This window comes from Pteronotus mesoamericanus, unplaced genomic scaffold (genome assembly GCF_021234165.1).
Source record: "Pteronotus mesoamericanus isolate MK-2021 breed Mesoamerican mustached bat unplaced genomic scaffold, CSHL_Meso_final scaffold_54, whole genome shotgun sequence".
Lineage (NCBI taxonomy): Eukaryota > Metazoa > Chordata > Mammalia > Chiroptera > Mormoopidae > Pteronotus > Pteronotus mesoamericanus.
Window position 1 is genome coordinate 1267135 of NW_026555321.1, and position 22029 is coordinate 1289163.

The 22029-nt window shown below is 43.2% G+C and overlaps 1 protein-coding gene and 1 non-coding gene across 3 annotated transcripts; one reads left to right on the forward strand and one right to left on the reverse strand.

Annotated features, from left to right (window-relative positions):
* Window positions 1-1588: 1588 nt before the first annotated feature.
* LOC129088080 (caspase-14-like) lies at window positions 1589-17960 on the reverse strand. 2 transcript variants are annotated; one of them, XR_008530961.1, is made up of 8 exons: window positions 17427-17960; window positions 16055-16107; window positions 14606-14755; window positions 11817-12042; window positions 11219-11335; window positions 5458-5567; window positions 2173-2883; window positions 1589-1961 (listed from the first exon to the last, which is right to left on the reverse strand). XR_008530961.1 is itself a non-coding variant. In XM_054595222.1 (7 exons), the coding sequence occupies exons 1-7, from the start codon at window positions 17776-17778 to the stop codon at window positions 2782-2784; spliced, it is 1110 nt and encodes a 369-aa protein (XP_054451197.1). In that variant the 5' UTR covers window positions 17779-17960; the 3' UTR covers window positions 1589-2781. The 2 variants fall into 2 exon arrangements, 1 of the variants encoding a protein (XP_054451197.1); XM_054595222.1 differs by having other exon boundaries at window positions 1589-2883.
* On the forward strand, window positions 5645-5775 carry LOC129061101 (small nucleolar RNA SNORA71). The gene has a single exon (XR_008528071.1). It is a non-coding gene; the product is annotated as a small nucleolar RNA SNORA71 (small nucleolar RNA).
* Window positions 17961-22029: the final 4069 nt, after the last annotated feature.

The window sequence follows — 22029 nt, forward strand, 5'->3', positions numbered from 1 at the left end:
CCAACTCCAAACCAAGAAAATCTGTTTTTTAAAAACTAGTATCAGCCCTATAGCTAAGGTTTCTGGCTTCATCCTGGCCAGGGCACATACAAGATGCAATTAGGGAATGCCTGAATGGCTGGAACATATACCAATGTTTTTCTCTCTAAAATCAGTAAGTTTAGAAAAAATAGCTCCCAATATTTTAATGTGCAGCCAGGGTGAAAACTACTGATATACCAATACAGAAGAAACTGGGTGAGTTACTTCCTCATTTGTTCTTTATGTTTCAAATTTCCTGTGAGGAACCCAGGTTGGGCTTCAGCTGAGACAAAACCCCACTGCTTTTAAACAAAACTGACATAGAAGAAAAAGAGTAAACTTGTGGGCATGGGTTTCAGCCTCCTGAGAAACTGCTGAAAGTATGGAGACATTTTGGCTCTCAAAAAAGGCACAAGGCCTAGAAATAGCTGGATGAGGACGGAACGGCTGGTTTTCAAGGGCAGTTTTCTGTCACTGCAGGACTGCTCTGGAGGGCCTTCTAGGACACTCAGAAGCCATCCTCTGTGCACAGTGGTCTGAAGAAGAGCTTCCACCATTGTAACAACCAGGACATGGCACTGTAATCATGCTTAAGTGTTTGTTTCTCCACAAGATACTAAGATTTTTCCCCCACAAAGTAACTTTGTCCTTGACAACCGATCTGCTTGGTGAAAATTCTTGGCAAGGAAACGAGAAAAGTCTGAAGATGAAACGTGTGCTGTAGTGAGAGTTCAGTCCAGATGACGACCCCTTGCCCAAGGGGCATGTGTCAAAGAATGGCTGCAGCTCCCGCCCCGTGTCCTCCTCCCCATCTGCAGCCTCCGGGGCCTCTGCACAAGTTTCTCCATCATTTTTCACTCATGCCCACTGCTGATGAACAAAAATCTCAGAGCCTTCCTTTTGCAAACTTTGGTTTCTAAGATTTGTATTTAAAAACTAACTAAAAACCAGGCTTAAAATTTTTTCAAATGTAAAATTGTACTGGGAACTGTAGTGTTTTTTTGGAGTACACAGCACATGGCATTGGGTGGCTAAGAGAGTCCCGTTCTGACCGGAAGCTGAGAGACTGTGGGGCACCCACCTGGCCCAGGCATCCCGTTCATCTTGTCCACGTTCCCACCTCCCTTTCTAACCCGACTTCCTTTTTGCTCCTCCTCACCTGTTTGTCTGATACCTAATTGTCCAACAGTCCTCTCCATGAACCTGAACTGTAGTGGCCTGAGCAATGTTCCAAAATCACTTTGCCCTCCTTTGTTCTGAAGTTCTCATTCCCTCAGTTAAACGGGATGCCCCTTCTGTCCACTGAAAGCATCCTATCTATATAACTCTCCTCGGTCACTTTACACTTTGTGTCTTGTGTTACCTCCTGCTTTGGAATCCCAGCTGCACTACATGCTAATGGTGACTATGAACAAGTCACCTAACTGTTCCCAGGCAATAGCTGTTGATGATTCAGCTGCTGCCAACACCTGGAAGGAGCCCCTGTGCCTGGAAATCCTATCAACACAAGTGAGTGGAAAGGCTCACCTGATATTTGTATTTTATGAACCAAGGAAACATTTTAATGCTGTATACAAAAACTAAAGTTACACACCAAACATCAGAACTCAAATAGTTAAAAATTAAATCACAGATATGTATGCTTAAGAGATCACATTAACCAAAAAGGACATGGCTATCCCTGAAATAGAGATAGGCCTGGAAATTCTGGGTTGCTTCAGTCTTCACAGCATTCTCAGCAGCCTTCACAGCATTCTCAGCAGCCTTCACAGAACGAAACACCTGCGTTCTCACGCAGGCTCAACAGTCTCATGCAACTGCCACCTTGGACCTCTAGGTTTAAGAAGTCACATCCGCAGGGTTCATGACCAAGTTCTTTAAGACATCAGAGTTCACCGAGGTCCAGTGAGACGAGTTCTCAGCCAGCTGAGCCAAGTCTCCTTTTATACAGATGCAGAAACCGAGGTCCAAACACAGGCCACGTTACAAAAGAACATAATTACAGTTAAAACTCATGCTCAGTCCAGAATCTGTTACTCTAAAAATACCAGTCTACATACAGGTTTTCTTTACAGTGGGTTGGGAACCAAGTTGCACCCTGAAGAATGCATGGTACAGAGGAAGCACATGGTACAGAGAGGATTTACCTACCTGGGGTGGAACAGAGTGTTCCGGGCAGAAACCAGCCGGTCAGAGGTACTGAGGCAGCAGGTAGAAAGCTGGAGAACGGGTGCGGTGAAAACATGAACGCATCAAGGGCACAAAGTTCAAGCAGAGATACGCAGGTAAGGCTTGAGGATGGCTTATGAGGTCAAAAAGGAGATCAGTCTGGCTGCAGACAACAATATGGGGTTGGGGGTGGGAATAAGGTGAACCAGGGGAAGACCTCTTAAAGGCAGTTCTGAATACTAGGCCAAGAAGATGAGGCCTAACATCAGCACCCCATGGAGAGTGGAGAGGATGGGGGTAATCAGCAACAGGGAGCGCATGATAGAAACAGTGTACACACCCGGCTGGACTTCTGTGTTTTAATAAGAGCTCAGGTAAAAAAAAATCAGTAAAAAAAGTCAAAAGTATTTACAAGTTCCAAATAAGTGGAATTAAATCTTCGAGTATGTACATATACAAAACAAACTGTAGAAAAAGAACTAACGACAGGAATAATGCAAAATGATAACCATTTGTACTATGCTACAAAACCTCACAGTTCCTTAGAAACTCTACCATAAAGCAGTCCTTATTTTTAAAATCTTCCCGATGTCAAAAGTACACGGATCGAGTTAGAGTCGATTCCATTACAAGTGATACTTTGACTGGTCCCTCCTGTAGATGAAAATCAGTGTGCACCACTTTGTTATTCACCTGTAAGAGAAAAGCATAAACTGTCCAAATGCACGTAAAGCCCTGAGCAAAAAGCCTTTTAGGAAGCCCCACAGGATGAGATGGCAGAATTCTGACTCCATCAGGAAAACAATGCAAATAGCGTTACAAAGATGTTCCAACAAGTGCTTGGAATACAGCACTGTGAGACGGAAAGAGCGCTGGACTGAAGAGTCCACAGACCTGGGCTCAGTCTCGAGCTTGCCCCTGGGTAATATCAGGCCAGGGAGTACCCCTTTCCCAGCCTTGGTACGCATGGTACAATGAAAGCGTGGGATTACGTTATGTCTAAAGTATCCAACAGCTGTACACTTCCAGGGTTGGCTGTAAGCATATCTGTCACCACCTACTTAAGCCCTAAGCGCCTTCAATGCAAAGGCTACGTTATGCTCATTTCTAGACATTTTCTCACCAGTGTTTACATAGCAAGAGCTTTAAGAATGAAGGGTGTTTAAAAAGGAAGGAAATTCTGGCACATACTACAACATGATTGGACCTTGAGGATGTTATGCTGAGTGAAATAAGCCAGACACAAAGGACAAATACTGTAATATTCCACTTGCAGGAGAAACCTAGAGTAGTCAAATTCATAGAGACAGAAAGAAGCATGGTGGGTGCCAGGGGCTGAGGGGAGGAGAAATGAGGAGTTAATGTTTAATGGGCACAGCGTTTCAGTTTGGGAAGATGAGAAAGGTCTGGAGAGGGATGGGGGTGATGATTGCACAACTATGTGAATGTGCTTAATGCCACTGAACTACATCCCTAAAATGGTTAACATGGTGATTTGGGGGGGGGGGGAAGAGCGCTGGCTGGTGTGGCTCAGTGGATTGAGTACTGGCCTGCAAACTAAAGGGTCGCTGGTTCAATTCCCAGTCTGGGCATGTGCCTGGGTTATTGGCCACGTCCCAGTAGGGGGCACTCGAGAGGCAACCATACAGTGCTGTTTCTCTCCCTCTCTGTTTCCCTCCCTTCCCCTCTCTAAACACAAATAAATAAAATCTTACAGTGTACATAAAAAAAATAAGGGTGTTCAATAAAGACTTAATAAACATTAGTCCACAAAATGTTTTCAGTTAGCATTAAGCTAAAATGGATTTCTATATGCAGTAGGTTAAATCTGTCTTTATCATTACACATTCCTGAGAAACTGACAAGGTACTATTTTTTACAGAGAAAAATCAAACAACAGGAGATATTTGGTGATATGGTTGGAATCACCATCCAAATTGTCTGTAGTCTCTCCCTTTAACATTTATTTCCCAAGAGCTTACCTAAATAAGATGTTAAAAAGAAAAAAAGTTAAGCATTGTATGTAAAGTATTAATAATAGTTTCTTTTCAAGAAATAAAAATAGTTACCACCTCTCGCAGAGGTGAGGATTGGTTATTACATCACTGATTAGGGCATGAACCCCGGAATCACGTGGCCCGGGCTGGAACTCGGCCACTTCCTGGCTCTCCATCTGCGGGAGCAGAAGCCGGCCCTGGTAGCTGCCTGAGGGTGGCTGGAGACTCAGTTGGGTTAATATCTGCAAAGCACAGAGCGAGCCTTGCCGTCCTTGTTAGTATTGCTGTTACTCAGCTCATTCACAACCTTTTCTAATTAACTCTCTTTGAGTATAAAAATCCCAGGTTAAGAAGAAAATTACTCCCCAAGCCTGATGATAAGCCAGTATAATCAGGCCATTCTCGAAACTATGGTCCTTGTGTAAATGTGCTACAATTCTCGGCCACTCATTCATTCAGTGAACACTGACCACGGGCTACAAGCTGGTGGGACATATGCCAGCCGGGGTCAGTCTTTTTTTTTTTTTTTTATTGTTTTTTTATCCTCACCGGAGGACATGCTTATTGATTTTAGATAGAGGGGAAGAGAGGGAGAGAAATATCAATCAGTTGCTTTCTCCTACATGCCCTGACTGAGGACTGAACTTGCAATGTAGGCGGGTGCCCTAACTGGGAATCAAACCCGTGACCTTTTGGTTTACGGGATGACCACTCCAACCAACTGAGCCACGCAGACCAGGGCCAGTGTTAGTCTTCAAAGAAGCCTTCAGGTCCTCCCCTCCCCTAGGGGAGCCGTCAGGCCAAAGCCAACCGCAATAGCAAGAACTTCAAAGCTCACCTAAGAGCTCACTCACTCATGTTACCAATGAATAGAAAGTGTCACTATCAGGTCTCCTTGGCATATGGCTCAGCGGTGTCTTCTGAACAATGCTGCTACAGTCCTCTACTCCAGGAGTCCCCAAACCCCAGGCTGCAGACTGATACTGGTCTGTGGCTTGCTAGGAGCAGGGCGCACAGCAGGAGGTGTGTGGCCTGAGCTCCGCCTCCTGTCTCCCTCCACCCACCTCCATGGAAAAATATCCACGAAACTGGTCCCTGCTGCCAAAAAGGTTGGGGACCACTGTTCTACACTCACAAGCAGCTAGTGTTGCTGGTGTTTTCAAGCAAAACTTGCATGGCTAAGGTCAACCTTGTTATGAAAACCTTCTCATCAAGTGCATTAGCTTCAGAGTGAATGGACTACATACATGGTCCCTTGGAATTTACTTACTTTGGTGAAAAAGTCAGCGATGTGCCACCTATTTCCATGTTCTTGGAAGACTTCAGCCATTGCCTGGATCATCACAGAGCCAGTGCGGCAGTGCCGTAAAGCAACATAATCTATAAATTAAAACAGAAACATTTTGTCCATTTTTCTCCGCTACTTGTGTTAACTGTTCTTGTGCCCACAGTTAGGGCCTAGAAAATGGTTTGATCATGGGCTGCCCGTGCCCAGGTCATTGATGTGCAGGGAGAGGAAGTGCTGAAAGCATTTCCCCATGTTTGGAGGGTCCCCCCTGTCCCTTCTAAACCCTGGAGCTTTCGCACATGTTAAAAAAAAAAAAGAAAAGAAAAGAAAATGGTTTGAAACTGAGACTACAGAAACACTCTTGGATTAGCAGGAGTGGGTCTGGAGCCATGACAGACACGGCACACACCTGCGCCTCAGAGGGGACCATGTGACCAACAGCACAAAACCTCTCAATAGGGCATTCTTTCAGTATGCATTTTTTAAATAAAAGTTTTCAGATATACACAAAAGTAGAAAGCAAAATTTAACAAACCTCCATATAATCATCCCTCAGATTCAACAGTTATCATTGTGCTACTTGCTTGATTTTATCCTGTTTCTATTTTTTTATGGTTGACTTTTGTTACAACATTTTAAGCTAAATACTCCTAAATACATCCATATAGAATTTATGGGAAGGGAGGGGAAAAGAGAGGGAAATACTGATGTGAGAGAGAAACACTGATTGGTTGCCTCTCCTACACGGTGCAAACACGGACTGAACCCATAACCCAGGCATGTGCCTGGAGCGGGAATCGAACCGGTGGCCTTTTCCTTTTCAGGATGACACCCAACCAACTGAGCCATGCTGGTCAGGGCAAATGTTTATGTTTTTTTAAAAAGGTATAAAATAATGAGTCAAGTACCTAACTAAAATAGTTGGGAAGGATAGGATAAGCCTCCCCAAAATGGAGAAAAATGTAAATATTAGCCAAAACCAAATTTTGATTTGATTAATAAAATCAAAACCAAACATAATACCAGAGAAGATTAACAAAAACTAAAAATGGGTTCTTAATTAAATAAACATACCACTGGAAAAACTGATCAAGAATAAAAAGGATGATACAAATATTAAAGATAAAGATGGAAATATAACTATAGAAAGAGACTGCACATGATTAAAGATACAACAAAATGCATGCCAAAAAATCTGAAAATAAATTATTTTTTTTCCCATTGAGAAACTAATTTTCCCAGCACTGTTTACTGAATGGTCCATTCTTTCACCATTAATTAGTAATAGCTTGTAATATTCTCTAGTTTCCCTATAATTCATTTAATTAGTCCCTATGGATAGGTTATTCCTAAGGAATAGAGTAAAAGCAGTACTTAAAGGGGAATTATAGCTTTATTTCATCCCGGTAGTCTATTTGTCTGTATATAGGTTGATACATAGAGTTCTGTTACTCCTTTATAGTAAGGGTTCCTATTCTACACAATGAATTCTCTCAAATGTCTGGATACCTCACTCTCTCATGTCCTTCAATTCTCTACAACATAATCAGCTTCTCAGTAGGGACATCTCTATGCATCTTTTTTTTAAAAACTGCAATCTCTGCTCCTACTCCTCAACACTCCCTCTCTCCAGTTCCTGCATTATTTTTCTCCATAGCCCTTACTACCACCTAACATAATTTTATTTTTGGTAAACTTTTCATTGAAGGGTATCCATCACATGGAAACGTGCACAAAGTGTTAAGAGTATGCAAGAGCTCAGTATTCATGAAATGAACACACCCGCGTAATTGGCACCCTCATCAGGAAACAAGATGGTACCACCGCTCCTGAAGTCCCCTTCTGGCCCGGTCTGGTCATCACCACTCCAAACACTTGGCACTCCCAGGGCAAGCCGTATCCTGACTTCCCACACCACAGATTCGTGTTGCCTGTTTTTGAACTTTATGCAAATAGAATCATAAAGGTACACAAATACCTATTTTTGCTATGTGTTTATTTTCTGTCTCCCCCACTAGAACATATACTCAATGGAGGCAGAGGTTTCTAGCTCCTTTGTTCATTCCTGAAGCTCTAGCCTTCAAACATATGTGAGCCAGCACAGAGCTGTAAAATTCATTCATTCAACAGAATTGGTTTGAGATTTCTTGTCTTGACCCTTAATTGTTTGATAATAATTCTGATGAGTTTGTCAGTTCCATGAAAAAAACACCCACTTTGGAAATTCAACTTACAGATTGATTTGGGAAAAACTCTCTACAGTATTTCAATACCGTCCTCTCCATGGTATTGAAATTTCCCATCCATGACCACAGTATTTCCCATCATTTATTAGGTCTTCCTTTATGCCTTTCAGGAATGTTTTATTATTTTCTAATAAAGTTCTTACTTATCTTTTGTTAGTCATTCCTAGACATCATTCACTAAAACAAGAAAAAAATGGTATCTTTTTCTTTTCTTTATATAACTTATTATTGCTAGTATATTGTTACTATATTCAGAGCTATTGATTTCTAGATTACTGATCCTATACCTTTATTTATTATCTTAATACATTAGCCAGGATCAGCCATGCCATGTTAGATAGTAGTGGTAATAGTGTGCATGCCTGTCTTACACCTAACTTTTTTTGTTAAGTTTTATTCTCATTCTAGAGAGAGTGGGAGGGAGAGAGAGAGAAACATCGATGTGAGAGAGAAACACTGATCAGCTGCCTCCTGCATGTGCCCCGACAGGGAATCAAGCCTGTAACCTGGGCATGTGCCTTGACCAGGAACAGAACTAGCCACCTTTCAGTATCAGATGATTCTCCAACCAACTGAGCCAGGCTGGCCAGGGCATTACACCTAACTTTTTAAAAATCTTACAGCTTTGGCTGTGGCTGGTGTGGCTCAGTGGATTGAATGCTAGCCTATGAACCAAAGGGTCACCGGTTCAATTCCCAGTCAGGGCACATGCTTGGGTTGCAGGCCAGGTCCTCAGTAGGGGGTGAGCGAGAGGCAACCACACTTTGATGTTTCTCTCCATCTCTTTCTCTCTCCTTTCCCCTCTCTAAAAGTAAATAAATAAAATCTTAAAAAAAAAAAAAGAAATCTTACAGCTTTAGGCCCTGGTTGGGTAGCTCAGTCGATTAGAGCATTGTCCCAATACTCTACAACTGTGGAATTATGGGTTCAATCCCTGGTCAGGGCACATAGAAGACTCAACCAGTGAGTGCATCCATAAGTGGAACAACAAATCATTGTTTCTCTGTCCCTCTCTCCTCTCTCTCTCTAAAATGAATAAATTAAAAAAAAAATCTTACAGCTTTACTAAACTATAATTGATAACTGACAATCATGCATATGTATTTTAAGCAAGCATGCAATTTAATAAGTTTTAACAAATGTAAAACTTCTGTGAAACCGTCACCACAATAATGATAATGAATATACCAATCTCCCCCACAGGGCCCTCGTGTTCCTTGGCAATTCTTCTCTCCACTTCATCCTCCACCCTACACCACTTATTTGCCTTCTGTCACTATGTACAGATTGGTTTGCATTTTCTACAATTTTATAAACAAGGAATCCTACAGTATGTACTTTATCTGGTTTCTTTCAGTTAGCGTAACTATTTTGAGTGTCATCTATGTTACAGCATGTATCAGGAGCTCATTTCTTTTTAATGCCAAGTAGTATTTAAAGTATGATATACCATGAGTTGCTGGCCATCTGGGTTATTTAGAGCTTTTGACTATTTCAAAGAAAGCTGCTATGAACATTCGTGTGCCAATGACTATGAGGACATACACTTTCATCTCTCTTGGGTAAATAACCAAGGATATTTTTAATGTCTCATCATTCACTGTTTCATTTTACATTACTGCCCTTACTTCCTTGCTTCCATTTTTCCACTAACATTTTATCTTGAATTGCACATATACACAAGGTCCATCTGGAAAAGGTCCAGCCATTGTTAATATAATGAGAACAGTTTGCGTGGCATCAATGTAGCCTGGGCACCCAAGGAGAGTAGACTGGAATGCGCATGCATGAATAATGACAACTTCACTGTACTAGGCAATAGGGGCGGTAGACACCCATTGAGTGAGCAAGTGTGTACTGTGTAGCCATCACATTCAAAAGGACTAAGCAAGTAAAACCAAGAATCTGTATCAAATTTTGCATTAAGCTTGAACATTCCTCCACGGGAACTATCTGGATGATGCAGAATGCCCCAGCTGTGGGCAACTGGTGATTGCCTGCTCATGCAACATGTCTCATGCAGATTTTTTTTTGTGAAACATCAAATTACCCAAGTGACTCACTCCCACATAGCCCAGATTTGACACCCTGCAACTTCTGGCTTTTCCCAAAACTAAAATCACCTTTGAAAGGGAAGCGATTTCAGACCGTCGATGAGATTCAGGAAAATATGAGGGGGCAGCGAATGACAAATGGGACACTTTGTGAGGTCCCAAGGCACTTGTTTTGAAGGGGACTGAGGTATCATTGTCTTGTGTACAATATTTCTTGTATCTTCTTCAATAAAAGTCTCTATTTTGCATAGTACAGGACTGAATACTTTCTGGACAAACCGTGCATGTGCACATATACATATATGTATTTATTTACTTATTTGTAAACTACCTTAATCTTTTTTGAAGAAAGTCAAGATATAAACAGCTAAATAATGTCCTTGACCACTTACTTATATCTTCTCTACATTTTCCTGGCAAGTCCACCTGTTCAGCACATAAGATTCTTTTGGACTTTAACTTATTAGTAATAGTATTACTAATAATAATGATGTTATTAGCATACTAGTAATAATAGTAGCTAATTTTTGGTATTTATTAAGCCAATTGTTATAAGCACAATACCTGCATTATTTACTTTAATTGACATGATAGCCTAATGACATGAATCAATTTTATCATTCTCATTTTTCATGAAAAAACTTAAATATCTAGAGGCTAAAAAATATTGAAGGTCTCAAAGATATCAAGTGGCAGAGCTAGGTTTTGAGCCAACATCATTTTCACCTGAGAACCAATGACTTTATTTACTTTGTGGTACTTTGCTAAGAGGTTGGTGTCTTCCTGAAAGAAATAAACAGCAAGATGCCAACCTGCCATTTCTGAAAGTAGGAACCATTTTTTAAATTGATTTTAGGGAGAGAGAAAAGGTGGTAGGGAAGGGAAGGTGGGGGGAGGGAGAGGGAGAGACAGAGAGAGAGAGAGAGAGAGAGAGAGAGAGAGAGAGAGAGAGAAACATTGACTTGTTGGTTGATTCTTCTACGTGTCCTGACTGGGGTTCAAACACACAGCCCTAGGGTATCAGGACAATGCTCCAACTGAGCTACCCGGCCAGGGCAGGAACCAAGGGAGATGAAGGAGTTAATAAAAATTTCTCCTTATAGCCCTTGCCAGTGTGGCTCAGTTGGTTGGAACATGGTCCCATACACTAAACAGCTAGGGGTTCAATTCCCAGTCAGGGCACATGCCTAGTTTGCAGGTTCAATCCCTGGTCAGAACATGTATGGGAGACAACCAATCAATGTTTCTCTCTCTCCTCCTCCCTTTCTCTCTCTCTAAAATCAATAAAACATTTTTTTTAATTAAAAAAGATTTCTCCTTATAAACATCAATTGGAAAAGCATGGTTCATTTTTTTTAAAAAAAGATTTTAAAAATCATTAGGAATAACCGGAACTCTCTGGCAGATGCACATCTTCACAGTCATCTATCTTCACTGTCTCACCTGGCTGGGTAGGATAGATGATGAAATAATCACTGAATGTGGGCAGCCTCCTCTTCTCTGAAATGTCATCCAAGTCCATGGGTTCATCATCTGTTTCAACACCACTATCTCTTCTCTCTATTTTTTGAAGAATGATGAGACACACTACAATAATCCATCACTGACACCAGCAACCCTTAATAAAAGTCATTACAAGCTGGTATGTGCACCAGATAGAGAAATCTCCACAGAGAGCTAAGTCAGATGTTAGTCCCACAAGCCATCTGGAATCACAGGGACAGTGGGACATCCCTTGGCAAAGGCACAGACCTCTCTCAGAATTTAAGGCTCCCAGACCTACCTTATGAAGTCAGTGACTTGGATCATTCCTCAGCCCAAGTTAGCTATTCTATCCCAGGTAAGTTTTCCATCCATTTCTTCCTCCCAGCTCAAAGTCCCTGGTATACTACATATACTACTAAAGTTATGTCAGCTAACCATCCTCTAATTTAATATATATTATTTACACACATATGTTTTTAAACCTACTTTTCTTTCCTCTACCATCAGTATGAGAATTCCCTAGAAACACGACGATTACAAGGAAGTCTCCACTTACCTCCTCTGCAGGCCTGGATGATAAAGATCTTCGGTTTCTCGTGAAGTGCTGGACAATTTTTATTATTAAACATGTCAAAAATGAACTCCAGGCTGACTTTGTCATCATTTTCTATTTTAATAAAGCCTTTTTCTCCGTGGGACATCAGAGTGACAAGGCAACAGCTAATTTCATCTTTCATTTTATTTAATTCATCACGAAATGATGTTAGTGTGTCAATTAACTCCTGTAAAATAGAAGAACATATTAAAAAGAATTGACAGAAAAAAGTCAGAAACGCTAGAAGTGGCCCTTTTACTACGAGGTGATCTAATGAGAGGATAAATGAAAACTTCCATCTCTAGCAGAGCAATTATGAGGTAAATATTCGTTTCCTGAGTTGTCACTCCCTTGTGGCTGCCCCCAGAATTTGTGTGATTTCTTTCTGTGCTACTGGTTCTTGCTTGACCAAATAAGGGCATTTCTGATTGTCTACCACAAAATATAACAGAACTACGGCTCCCCAAAGGGTTCATGTATTTAAATCTTATCATGAACTTGCTTTAATATATAAAAATTATTTTATAAAACTAACAGTCTCAATAAGGGAAGGGAAGGGAGGAGTCCAGTCACTGATACACACCTGCCAGAGTCTATGAGCAGATGCCACCAAAGTCCCTCGCACAGGTGGCTGCTGTCATTACTCCCATATGGGCTATAACAAAGGTCCTACCCATCTCATTTGAAGTCAAGTAAAAATTAAATAAAGTTTAAATATTGGAAACAAGGGCCAAAACACATTATGGATAGACATCGTGACTATCTAGAAATACAAAAAGAGTCAACTAAAAAATATTAGAATTAGAGATCATCAGGTGGACCAGATGTAAGACAAACTTACAGAGATCTGTATTTCTCCAGGCACCCCGCAGTAATCGTTAAGCCACAAAATGGAAAAGGGCGCCCCACTCATGGTCACAACAAAACCGAAATGCCTAGGGAAAAATCCTAACAAGGAATACACATTACCTAAGTGATAAAAACCATAAAAAACTGACTAAGGCGCAGCATGAACAAACCAGGGCAGGCCAGTGCTTCTGAGCTGACTCAATACTATTCATTTGCTAATTCACTCCCAATGAATCTCAATTCAATGTCATGCCAATGAAAATCCCACAGGACTCCTGTAAACGTAACCAGATGGTTCTCAAGGCCATAGAGAAGAGATCATTCTCAAGAATCCCAAGAACGTTCAGGGAAAAAGAAAAACAAGCGGGGGATAGGTCCTATCAAACATCCAAATGTACTACAAAATCGTGTGAAAACAGTGACATGCTGGCATAACTAAAAACAAATATATGAATGGAATAGTTTAAAATCCAGAAATCAATTCGAGTACTATAATGCAAGAATTTAGTTCATGACAAAAGTGGAATTTCCAATATGTGGGGAAAGGACGTGTCATTCAATAAACATTGAGATGACTGATTATTCATTTGGAAATCAAGTTAGCGCTTCCACCCCACACTATGACAAAAAGTGGAACTACAGAAAAGAGGTAAACTTTAAACTACTTTTAAAAATCACAGAAAAATAATTTACATTTTTTACAACTGGGAAGGCATGGCATTTAATCAAGACACAAAAACCAAGAGCCAACAAACAGGAAGATCGATGAGTTTACTCACAAAATTCAAAGACTTCCCTATGACTTAAAACGACGAAAAGTCACAAGGCAAGTAACAGAGTAGGAGAAAAATATTTGCCCTATATTTTGTAAATGAATAATGTTCACGAAAATAACTATAGTATAAGAAAAAGAAAATCTAGTAGGAAAAAGCCAAAGAATACACAGAGACGTTCAACCAAACCAATGACCTACAAAGTGGAACTTAAGCCCTGGCTGGTGAGGCTCAGTGGGTTGAGTGCCAGGAAGCAAAACATTCAATGTCATTAACATATCCAGTTGTGACAACCAAAAACGTCTCCAGATATTGCCAAATGTCTTCTGGGGGACAAAAGTACCTTCAGTCGAGGACCAGGTTTAAGGTAACACAACTAGTAAGAGACAGGATTCCAACTCTGGCAGCCCACACTGCACTCACAGGCCTTCACTGCGCTATTCCTCCATGTTCATGAGCAGGGACTCCTGGGATCCTGAAGGGCTTTCCTGTGTCACTGTCCCAAAATATGGCAGGTCAAGGCCGTGACTGAACTAGGATCAGAGAGATTAAAAGGGCGTTCCCACCCTGCCCCCACCACTCATCAATCTTATTTTTTCTGTGTCACCTGGTTAAGTCACAACACAATTCTGCCCAGGTCTCTCAGCGACCCTCTCCCCACCTATCACCTGGTTCCAAGGGAGTCCCACAAGGACTTTTCAAGGCCCGTGGGCTCCCATGTTGCTGGAATCCTTCTGGCCGGACCTCCTGCTGACCTCTCCACGCTGTTTCCTTGGTCTTCCCTTTTCCCAGATGCCCTGGCCCTGGTCCACACTGGTCATCCTTGGGTCTCCTTGCCCACGTTCCCTAGGACACCTTCCTGAGATCTCTTTCCCTCTTCAGCTGCACAGCCTTAGCTAAAACTAAAACCCAAGAGGTCCTGCTTGACTGGACACAGAGCTGGGGTATCACACACTTCAGATTCTGAAAGTACAGGGTCAAGAATTTCATCAGGATAGTAGAGATCACTGCTCAGTAGGTCCTGACTCTTCACCAGGTACTAAAACCCAATTTTTTTTCTAAAAAGAAAGGAAGGAAGGTTATAAAAATCCAACCCACAATTTTTCACTTTTATTTTTCGTCCATTACCTTTTTGCCAGGGTCGAAGCACAATGTATATTCAAACTGGCACTGGACAAGCCACTGCTTCATCAGTTTAATGTCCTGGTCAGCCCCTGGCCTGCCCTTCTTCACACACATGAGGAAAGCCTTCCGACTGCCGCTCAGGTCGTAACGGTCCTGTTTTCCGGGGGAGCCAAGAAACAATACTTAGACCAAACCACACTCCGAAAGCCGAATACACCATATGCAGCTGACCCTTGAACAACAAGGGAGTTATTTATAGGGGCAACCACCCGCTGCGCAGTGGAAAATCGGCCTGTAAGTACAGTCAGCCACGTGGACCCTTGAACGTCGTGGGTTAGAACAGCACTGGTCACTTGAAAACACCCTTGTAAGTGGCCCCACACTGCTCAACCCCATGTTGTGCGGGGGTCAACTGTATACCAAACGGTGAGTTTCTCCTGGGATGAATGGCAAGGGTTCCGGGTTCAGACCAGGAACGCGACACTGATGGCCTCTGTTACCAGTTCTGGAGGGGAGGCATGACCTGATGTGTAATTCTTTCAAATGCCTTTCTCAGACCTGGACTCGTAGGCCAATCTCAGAAAATTCCCATGCACAGCCACAACTACCAGTTTAAAGACATAGGGCAAACAGAGGAAAGAGGGAAATGGTTACGCTGGGTTACAGTCATCAAATCCAGAACGTGGGACATTTGACAGACAAATAGTCTGATTTCTTCAACAAATAAACAACTAGAAAAAGGTGAAAGAAGTATGGTACACTAAGAGTCTTAAGAGACAAGCCAGTCCAATGTGTGTCGACCAGAGTTCTGATTCTGACAAATCAGCTGTAAAAGACCTAGGAGCTTAAGGAGTTTGTTTTTAGGTACAAATAAGGGTATTATTGTTCTGTTTTGAAAGAAGTCTTTCTCAGAGATACATACTAAGATAAAGCATATGCAGATGAAAGAGATACCATGTGTGCATTTGCTTTAAAATAATTGGGAGGGGGAGCAGATGAAACAAGACTGGCCACTATGTTGCTAATTGTTGAAGCTGGATGCTAAGTATGTAACTGAACTTCAGTATGGACTGAAGTTTTGGAGGATTCATTTTTCCAGTCCCTCTGCTTAGCATATGTTTAAAATATCCATAATAAAACTTAAAAAAAAAAAAAACAGGAACAAACACTAAAGCCATGTAAACAGTGTTCTATCTCCAGAGCTTTGCTTTTTTTGATTTGTAATACAGTGGAGATAGGAAGTTTGGGTTAATGCACACACAGTGGTTTTAACTGGCTACTGTTTAGCTTTCACTGTTACAACAGAAAGCAGTGAGACCTCACCACTTGAGACAAACACACAGGAAGTCATCTTTAAACCAACAGGAGCAACACCCAAAATGTTCAAGTGGTCACTAAATATCCATTTTACTAACCAGGGTGTAGTGCTGAAAGAACAGTCAAGATACTTACCAAGTCACCATCCACACAGTCAGGGTTGCTTCTCCTTCGTTTTCTTAGGTTCACTGAACGGATTTTCATGGAAAGAGGACAGAAAACAAGCATTATTATTTTTCTTTTTAATCACACTTCCCCTAAGGACTTCAATTGCCTCTTGTTTGGGGGTCCAGCAGCCTTCAATTTCATTTTAGAATAGTTTCCTTGGATTAGGAACGTCCACCCCTTCCCAAACTCCTGAGGCTGGAAACCTAAAAGAGAACTCCCTTAGACCCCAGTCAGGTTCTGGGACAAAAAGACCGCAGGCAGAGAGTAAAAGAACAAAAGCTAAATGACATCATGCATATGCACTTCCGGAGAAGGAGACAAGACATCAATGAATAAAGAGAAGATAGGTGAAGCAAAAGAACTAGACCCTATTTTATTTTATTTTTTATTTAACAGAATAGTTTAGCATTCAAGTCAAATACGTCTTGGCCTATAGTGTCATGACATTGTGTAGTTTGGATGAATCTGAGAAAGAAAGAAAAAAAAAACCACTCTGCTAATCACAAGTGACTCACAGCCTACAGAATTATAAAAGTGTGATGCAACACAATTTAACAGGAGGGACAACGTAAGTGATGTCCAGGTGGGGTAAAGAAAGGGAGAATCCAAGGCTCCCAGGGGCAGTACGGGGCCTACAGGCCGTATCTGTGAGCAGTGACAGTCCTCACCGGTTACCAATCTACAAAGGTCAGCAATGGATACATACCTTAAAACTCAATCAGACCAGAAGCTTGCGGAACGCACAGACCACTGACAGTACATTTTATATATGATACACACATACATTTATTAAATGCCGGGGAGGGGGCTACCTTCCTCAACCTGTTACATACTGCATTTCTTGATCCTAAGCCACATCTTCCCAGATTTATGGCAAATGGGCTAACGGTGCTCAAGCAGGAGGGGATCCCTAGCCCCAAACACCCGCTGGAGATATGGCAGAGGGGATTCCAATCCTTGGTTGCTCACTGTATCATCTAAAAACCTGCCACGCATCATAGTCGCTTGGAAGTACTTGCGAAAAATGCATCTCAGGCCCGCCGGGTCTACCTGACTTCTGAGCCCAACCCTAAACGACACAGCAGACCCCGGGGCTCTTCAACTGGCCGCTAGGATTCTTCGCCTTGAAACGGTGACTATCCTGTCCGTGTACCCCGGGACTCCCACCTCCCGCCGCAGATTCAATGGGTCCCTCGATGCTCGCGCCCTCCCTGCTCGGGTGACCCCTTCCTGCCGCTCAGCTGGACACCGAGCCGCCCGCGGGGACCGGCCCGGAAATCCCCGCGCGAGGAGGACTGGCCCCCACCACCGTTCCCAGCCCCGGAATCGCGGCGCTCACCCAGGCCGTTGACGGTGGGATTTTCCTGCCAGCACTGCACCAGGTCGGCGCGGGGCAGCTGTTGCAGCACCTTGGTGAGGACGCGCGGCACCGACGCGTAGTAGTGCTTGGAGAGGAGCTGCGCCAGCTTCAAGGTGTTGCCGCCCTCCAGCTCCAGTTGGACCTGAGTCACGCGCGGCTCCTCGTCCACCTTTTTGAGGAGGTCGCGGAAGTTCCGCAGCTCCAGCGGGCTCAGCACGTCCAGGGTCTCCTTCACGCGCTTCTGCAGCTCCTCCATGGCGGGCTTGATCTCGGAAGGTGCCCAGGGAGCTTCGGACAGCGAGAAACGGCCACCCCCCAGGCTTCCTTCCATCCAGGCGAGCCTCAGCCCCTGGACCAATCCAAGCAAGCCTAGCTCCGCGCGCCCAGGCCCTGCGGGCTCTCTCGTCGTTAGCGCTGCAGAGGCCCCGCCGCCTCTGCGAGTTGTTTTGAAAAGACGTTTCCGGCTGCCTAGTCCCTGGTCCTCTTTCTCTGGCGCTTCACTCTCACTCCCGCCACCCCGAGCGGCAGCCCGGGCCGTGGTCCAGGCCCCGGGCCCGCCCACAGCCACGCCCCTCACTCGCCACAGCTTTCTCCCTACCTCCCCTTGGACGTCCTGCTTAACCCTTGGAGCTCCGGTTGGGGGAAGCTGAAAGGTGAATCCTCGGCCCTGCAGCGCTCATCCTTGTCTCTGCATTGGGCTTACTGGGGGAACTCTTAAAACTCCTCGTGCCCAGGCCACAATCTAGGCTGAAAATATCAGAATCTCAGGGTGGCAGACCCAGGCATCAGTAGTTTTTAAAGTTCTCCAGATGATTCTAATGGACCGCCAAGTTTGAGAACCACCAATCTGAGACTCCAGAGTGTTTATCAGCTACCCTAAGCCAGTGGTACCCAAGGAGCTAGAACTGGGAAGCTGAAGTCACACCTACAGGCTGTTGTGTTGAACCAGCATTTTTTGGGAGACTGCACGGTGACAAAAGCTGAGATCTGAGAATCTGAGGTCAAAAGGAAGTTAGAAGTGCACACTACTCATCCTGGGAGGTGGGTGGTGGGTATGAAGAGACGTTGCCTCGCTGAGCGGATCTCAGCTTGGAGACCCCCAGAGTCATGATTGCTAGGTTCCCTGGCTTGGTTAGACACACAGGACGGACTCGCTCTAATCATGGTTTACCCCCAAATTATTCACCCTTTTGCACAATTGGTGAAAGATTCTCAGAACCTTATCTGAATCCTGATTCAATTAAACCAACTGTGAACATTTCTGAGACAGAGAAACATGACTCTGGGTTACATATTGCATGATATGCAAAAAAAAAAAAAAATTTTTTTTTCACTTTTTCCATGTGAGATAACAACATTGCAGTTATGTAAGGAAAATGTCCATAGCTTTTAGAGATGCACATTTAAGTATGGAAACAGGAGAGGGGTGATGTCTGGGATCTGCTGTTCAAAGCTTCACAAAGGAAAGAATTGGAGTAAGGGTGGAAGGATGACAAGGGTGGCAAAATCATGACAATTTTTTCTTCTGGGTGATGTGAATGAAAGGCCAATGTACTCTTGTGATTGAAGTATTTCACCATATATTCTGGAAACTGAGGAAAGCAGCAGCGTGAAAGTTTTGCATTCCTCCTTTTGGCTCTACCTTACAAGGCCTTCTGCCTCTCTCTAGTTGCTGGGTGGTTTGTTTCCTCCCACAAAGCCCCGCCTCTAAATAATTTGCTTTACGCCTGAGGCAGCCAAGAATAAAGGGTTTGTTTTTTTTTTTTCAAAAAAGGCACTGAGCAATGTGTACAAAGCCAGCAGCTCACCAGCCACTTCCTGTCGAAAGTTTAATACTCGTGGGAGACTGCAGGACAGAAAAAAACAAATCCTTGATGCCTGGGATATGCAGATCCCAGGGTCACTTGGCTTTGAAATCATGGTTCACAAAGGCAAATTTCAGTTTTACCCTGTGTTTGCAGAAAATTAGACAATTTCTCCAACCCTACGATTATTTGCCCCAAAGAGAACAAGTATAGAGCATGGAGAGGTCTCTGGTGGCTGAAATTCACCACCCAGGTGTAAGGTGGGCAAATCTGCACGGGGTCCAAGCCCAGGCCTCTGGGCCTCAACTCTGGCCCTCCCCTCCGCGGGGCCTCCCTGACGTTCGGCTCCACCCACCCCAGGTAAGGCTCAAAGGAGACTTCGGGGGAGGCCCTGAGAAAGGACCTGAACACCCTGGCTGAGCCTAAGTTCTTAGGAGGCAGCCACTCTGTCTGTTAATCTACCTTCCCTTCATTCCTGTCACAGCACAGCATTTCCAGTCCTAGGAGCACAACACCAGGCTCTGGGGACTTGGGTGCCGCTGGGAATAGCATCCTACGATTCTCTCCTATTCCTCCCATGTCATTTTTCTTGAATAGGGCATTTTAACCTCAAACCTAAAGTATAAACTTAAACTTGCAAATCATAGAACTTAACATGAATTATGGGTTGATTTGAGTCCCCCCAAAAGAGACATTGAAGTCCTAACCTCCAATTCTTATGTGACCTTATTTGGAAAGAGTCTCTGCAGATGTAATCAAGATGCAGGAGCCATTTCGGCCCTGGTCACTGTGGCTCAGTTTGTTGGGGAGTAGTTCCCTTAACCCAAAGATCATAGGTTCAATTCCTGGTCAGGGCATGTGCCTAGGTTGCAAGTTCAGTCCCTAGTCAGGGTGCATACCAAGGCAGCTGATCAATGTTTCTCTCCTCATCCTCCCTCCCTCCCAGTCAAGCTGGGAGACAAGGAACTAGAGCCTAGAGGACGGCCCTGCTGACACCTTGATTTAGACTTGTAGGATCCAGAACTAAGTTTCTGTTGTTGGAAGCCACCTCGTTTGGGCTAATTTGTTTTGGCAGCCCTAGAAAACTAACACAATTTGCTCATTTAACCCTAACCACCACCCTAGGATTAGGATATTACTATCCTCATTTCCTACAACATTTCAAGGCGTCTAATAAGTAGAAAGCTAGGCTTTCAATCTGGGCAGCCTGGACCACACCCCAAACTTCCCCTTCCTGCTGTTTGGATAAAGTAATGGCCCTTTCCAGAACTTGAAAGTTGAAGAGAAATTTGGGTACGCACTAGAATGGCTGTAATAAATAAAACAGTAAGAAGTGCAGAGGAGGATGTGGGAGATTGAAATCCTCACGCACTCTTGCTGGGAGTGTAAAATGGTGCAACCACTTTGGAAAATAGTTTGGTAGTTTCTTCAATGAGTAAGCATAGTTAACACATGATCCAGCAATTATATTCCTAGGCATAGCTGTAGGCAAAGGTAGGTTTACAGTTATGAGTACATGAGCTTATTCTTGTATTATGTATTAATTACTGTACTATTTGTATTATGTAAACCTATTTTTGCAAGAGAAATGAAAATGTACAAGGTCTGTCCAGAAAAAGTCAAGCCATTGATAACATAACGAGAACGGTTTGTGTGACATTGGCGTAAACTGGCAGCCAAGGACAGTGGGCTGGAATGCACGTGTGTGAACAGTGACAACTTCACCATACTCATCAGCGGGTGCGGCAGACACCATTGAGTGAGCATGTGTACTGTGTGGCTGTCACATTCAAAATGACTGAGCAAGTAGAGCAACAAATCTGCATCAAATTTTGCATTAAGCTTGAACATTCCTCTGCGGAAACTATTGGGATGATGCAGAGGCTGCAGCTGTGGGCACCTGGTGATGGGCAGCTTCCTCACAGCAACATGCCCGCTCATCTCATGTTTCATGTAGTTTTTTGGCAAAACCTCAAATCACCCAGGTGACTCACCCCGCTACAGCCCAGATTTGGCACCTGGTGACTTCTGACTTTTCCCAAAATTAAAATCACCTTTGAAAGAGGAGAGACTTCAGCCTGTCAATGAGATTCAGGAAAATACGACGGGGGCGCTAATGGCAATTGGGAGAGAACTACGTGAGGTCCCAAGGCACCTGCTTGGAAGGGGACTGAGGTGTTGCTGTCCTATGTATGTTTCTTTTATCTTGTATCTTCTTCAATGAATGTCTCTTTTGCATAGTACATGGCTGGATCCTTTCTGGACAGACCTCATATGTGAGAAATAAAAATGTCCACAGAAACGTGTACATGCATGTTCATAGTGGCATCATTAATAAGAGCCCAAAGGTGGAAACAATTCAAATATTAGTCCACTGATGAGTGGATAAACAACATATGTTATAGGCATACAATACAATAGTATTCTGCCATAAAAAAGGACAAAGTGTTCAATATGCCACATCATGGATGAACCTCAAATACTTTATGCAAAGTGAAAGCAGCCAGGCACAAAAGCCTACATAGTGTATGACCCCATTAACGTGAGGTATATAGAAAAGGGAAATTTATAGACAGAAAGCAAATCAGTGGCCGCCCCAGTGTGGCTGGGGTTCAGAATGAGGATCAATTGTAAATGAGGTCTTGGGGTGGGATAAATGTGTTCTAAAATGGATTTAGGGTGATGGTTGTACTATTAGGAAAGTTACTAAAAATCACTGAATTGAGTATTTGATATGGGTAACTTGACAAAAAGTAAAATAGAACTGTTTAAAAATG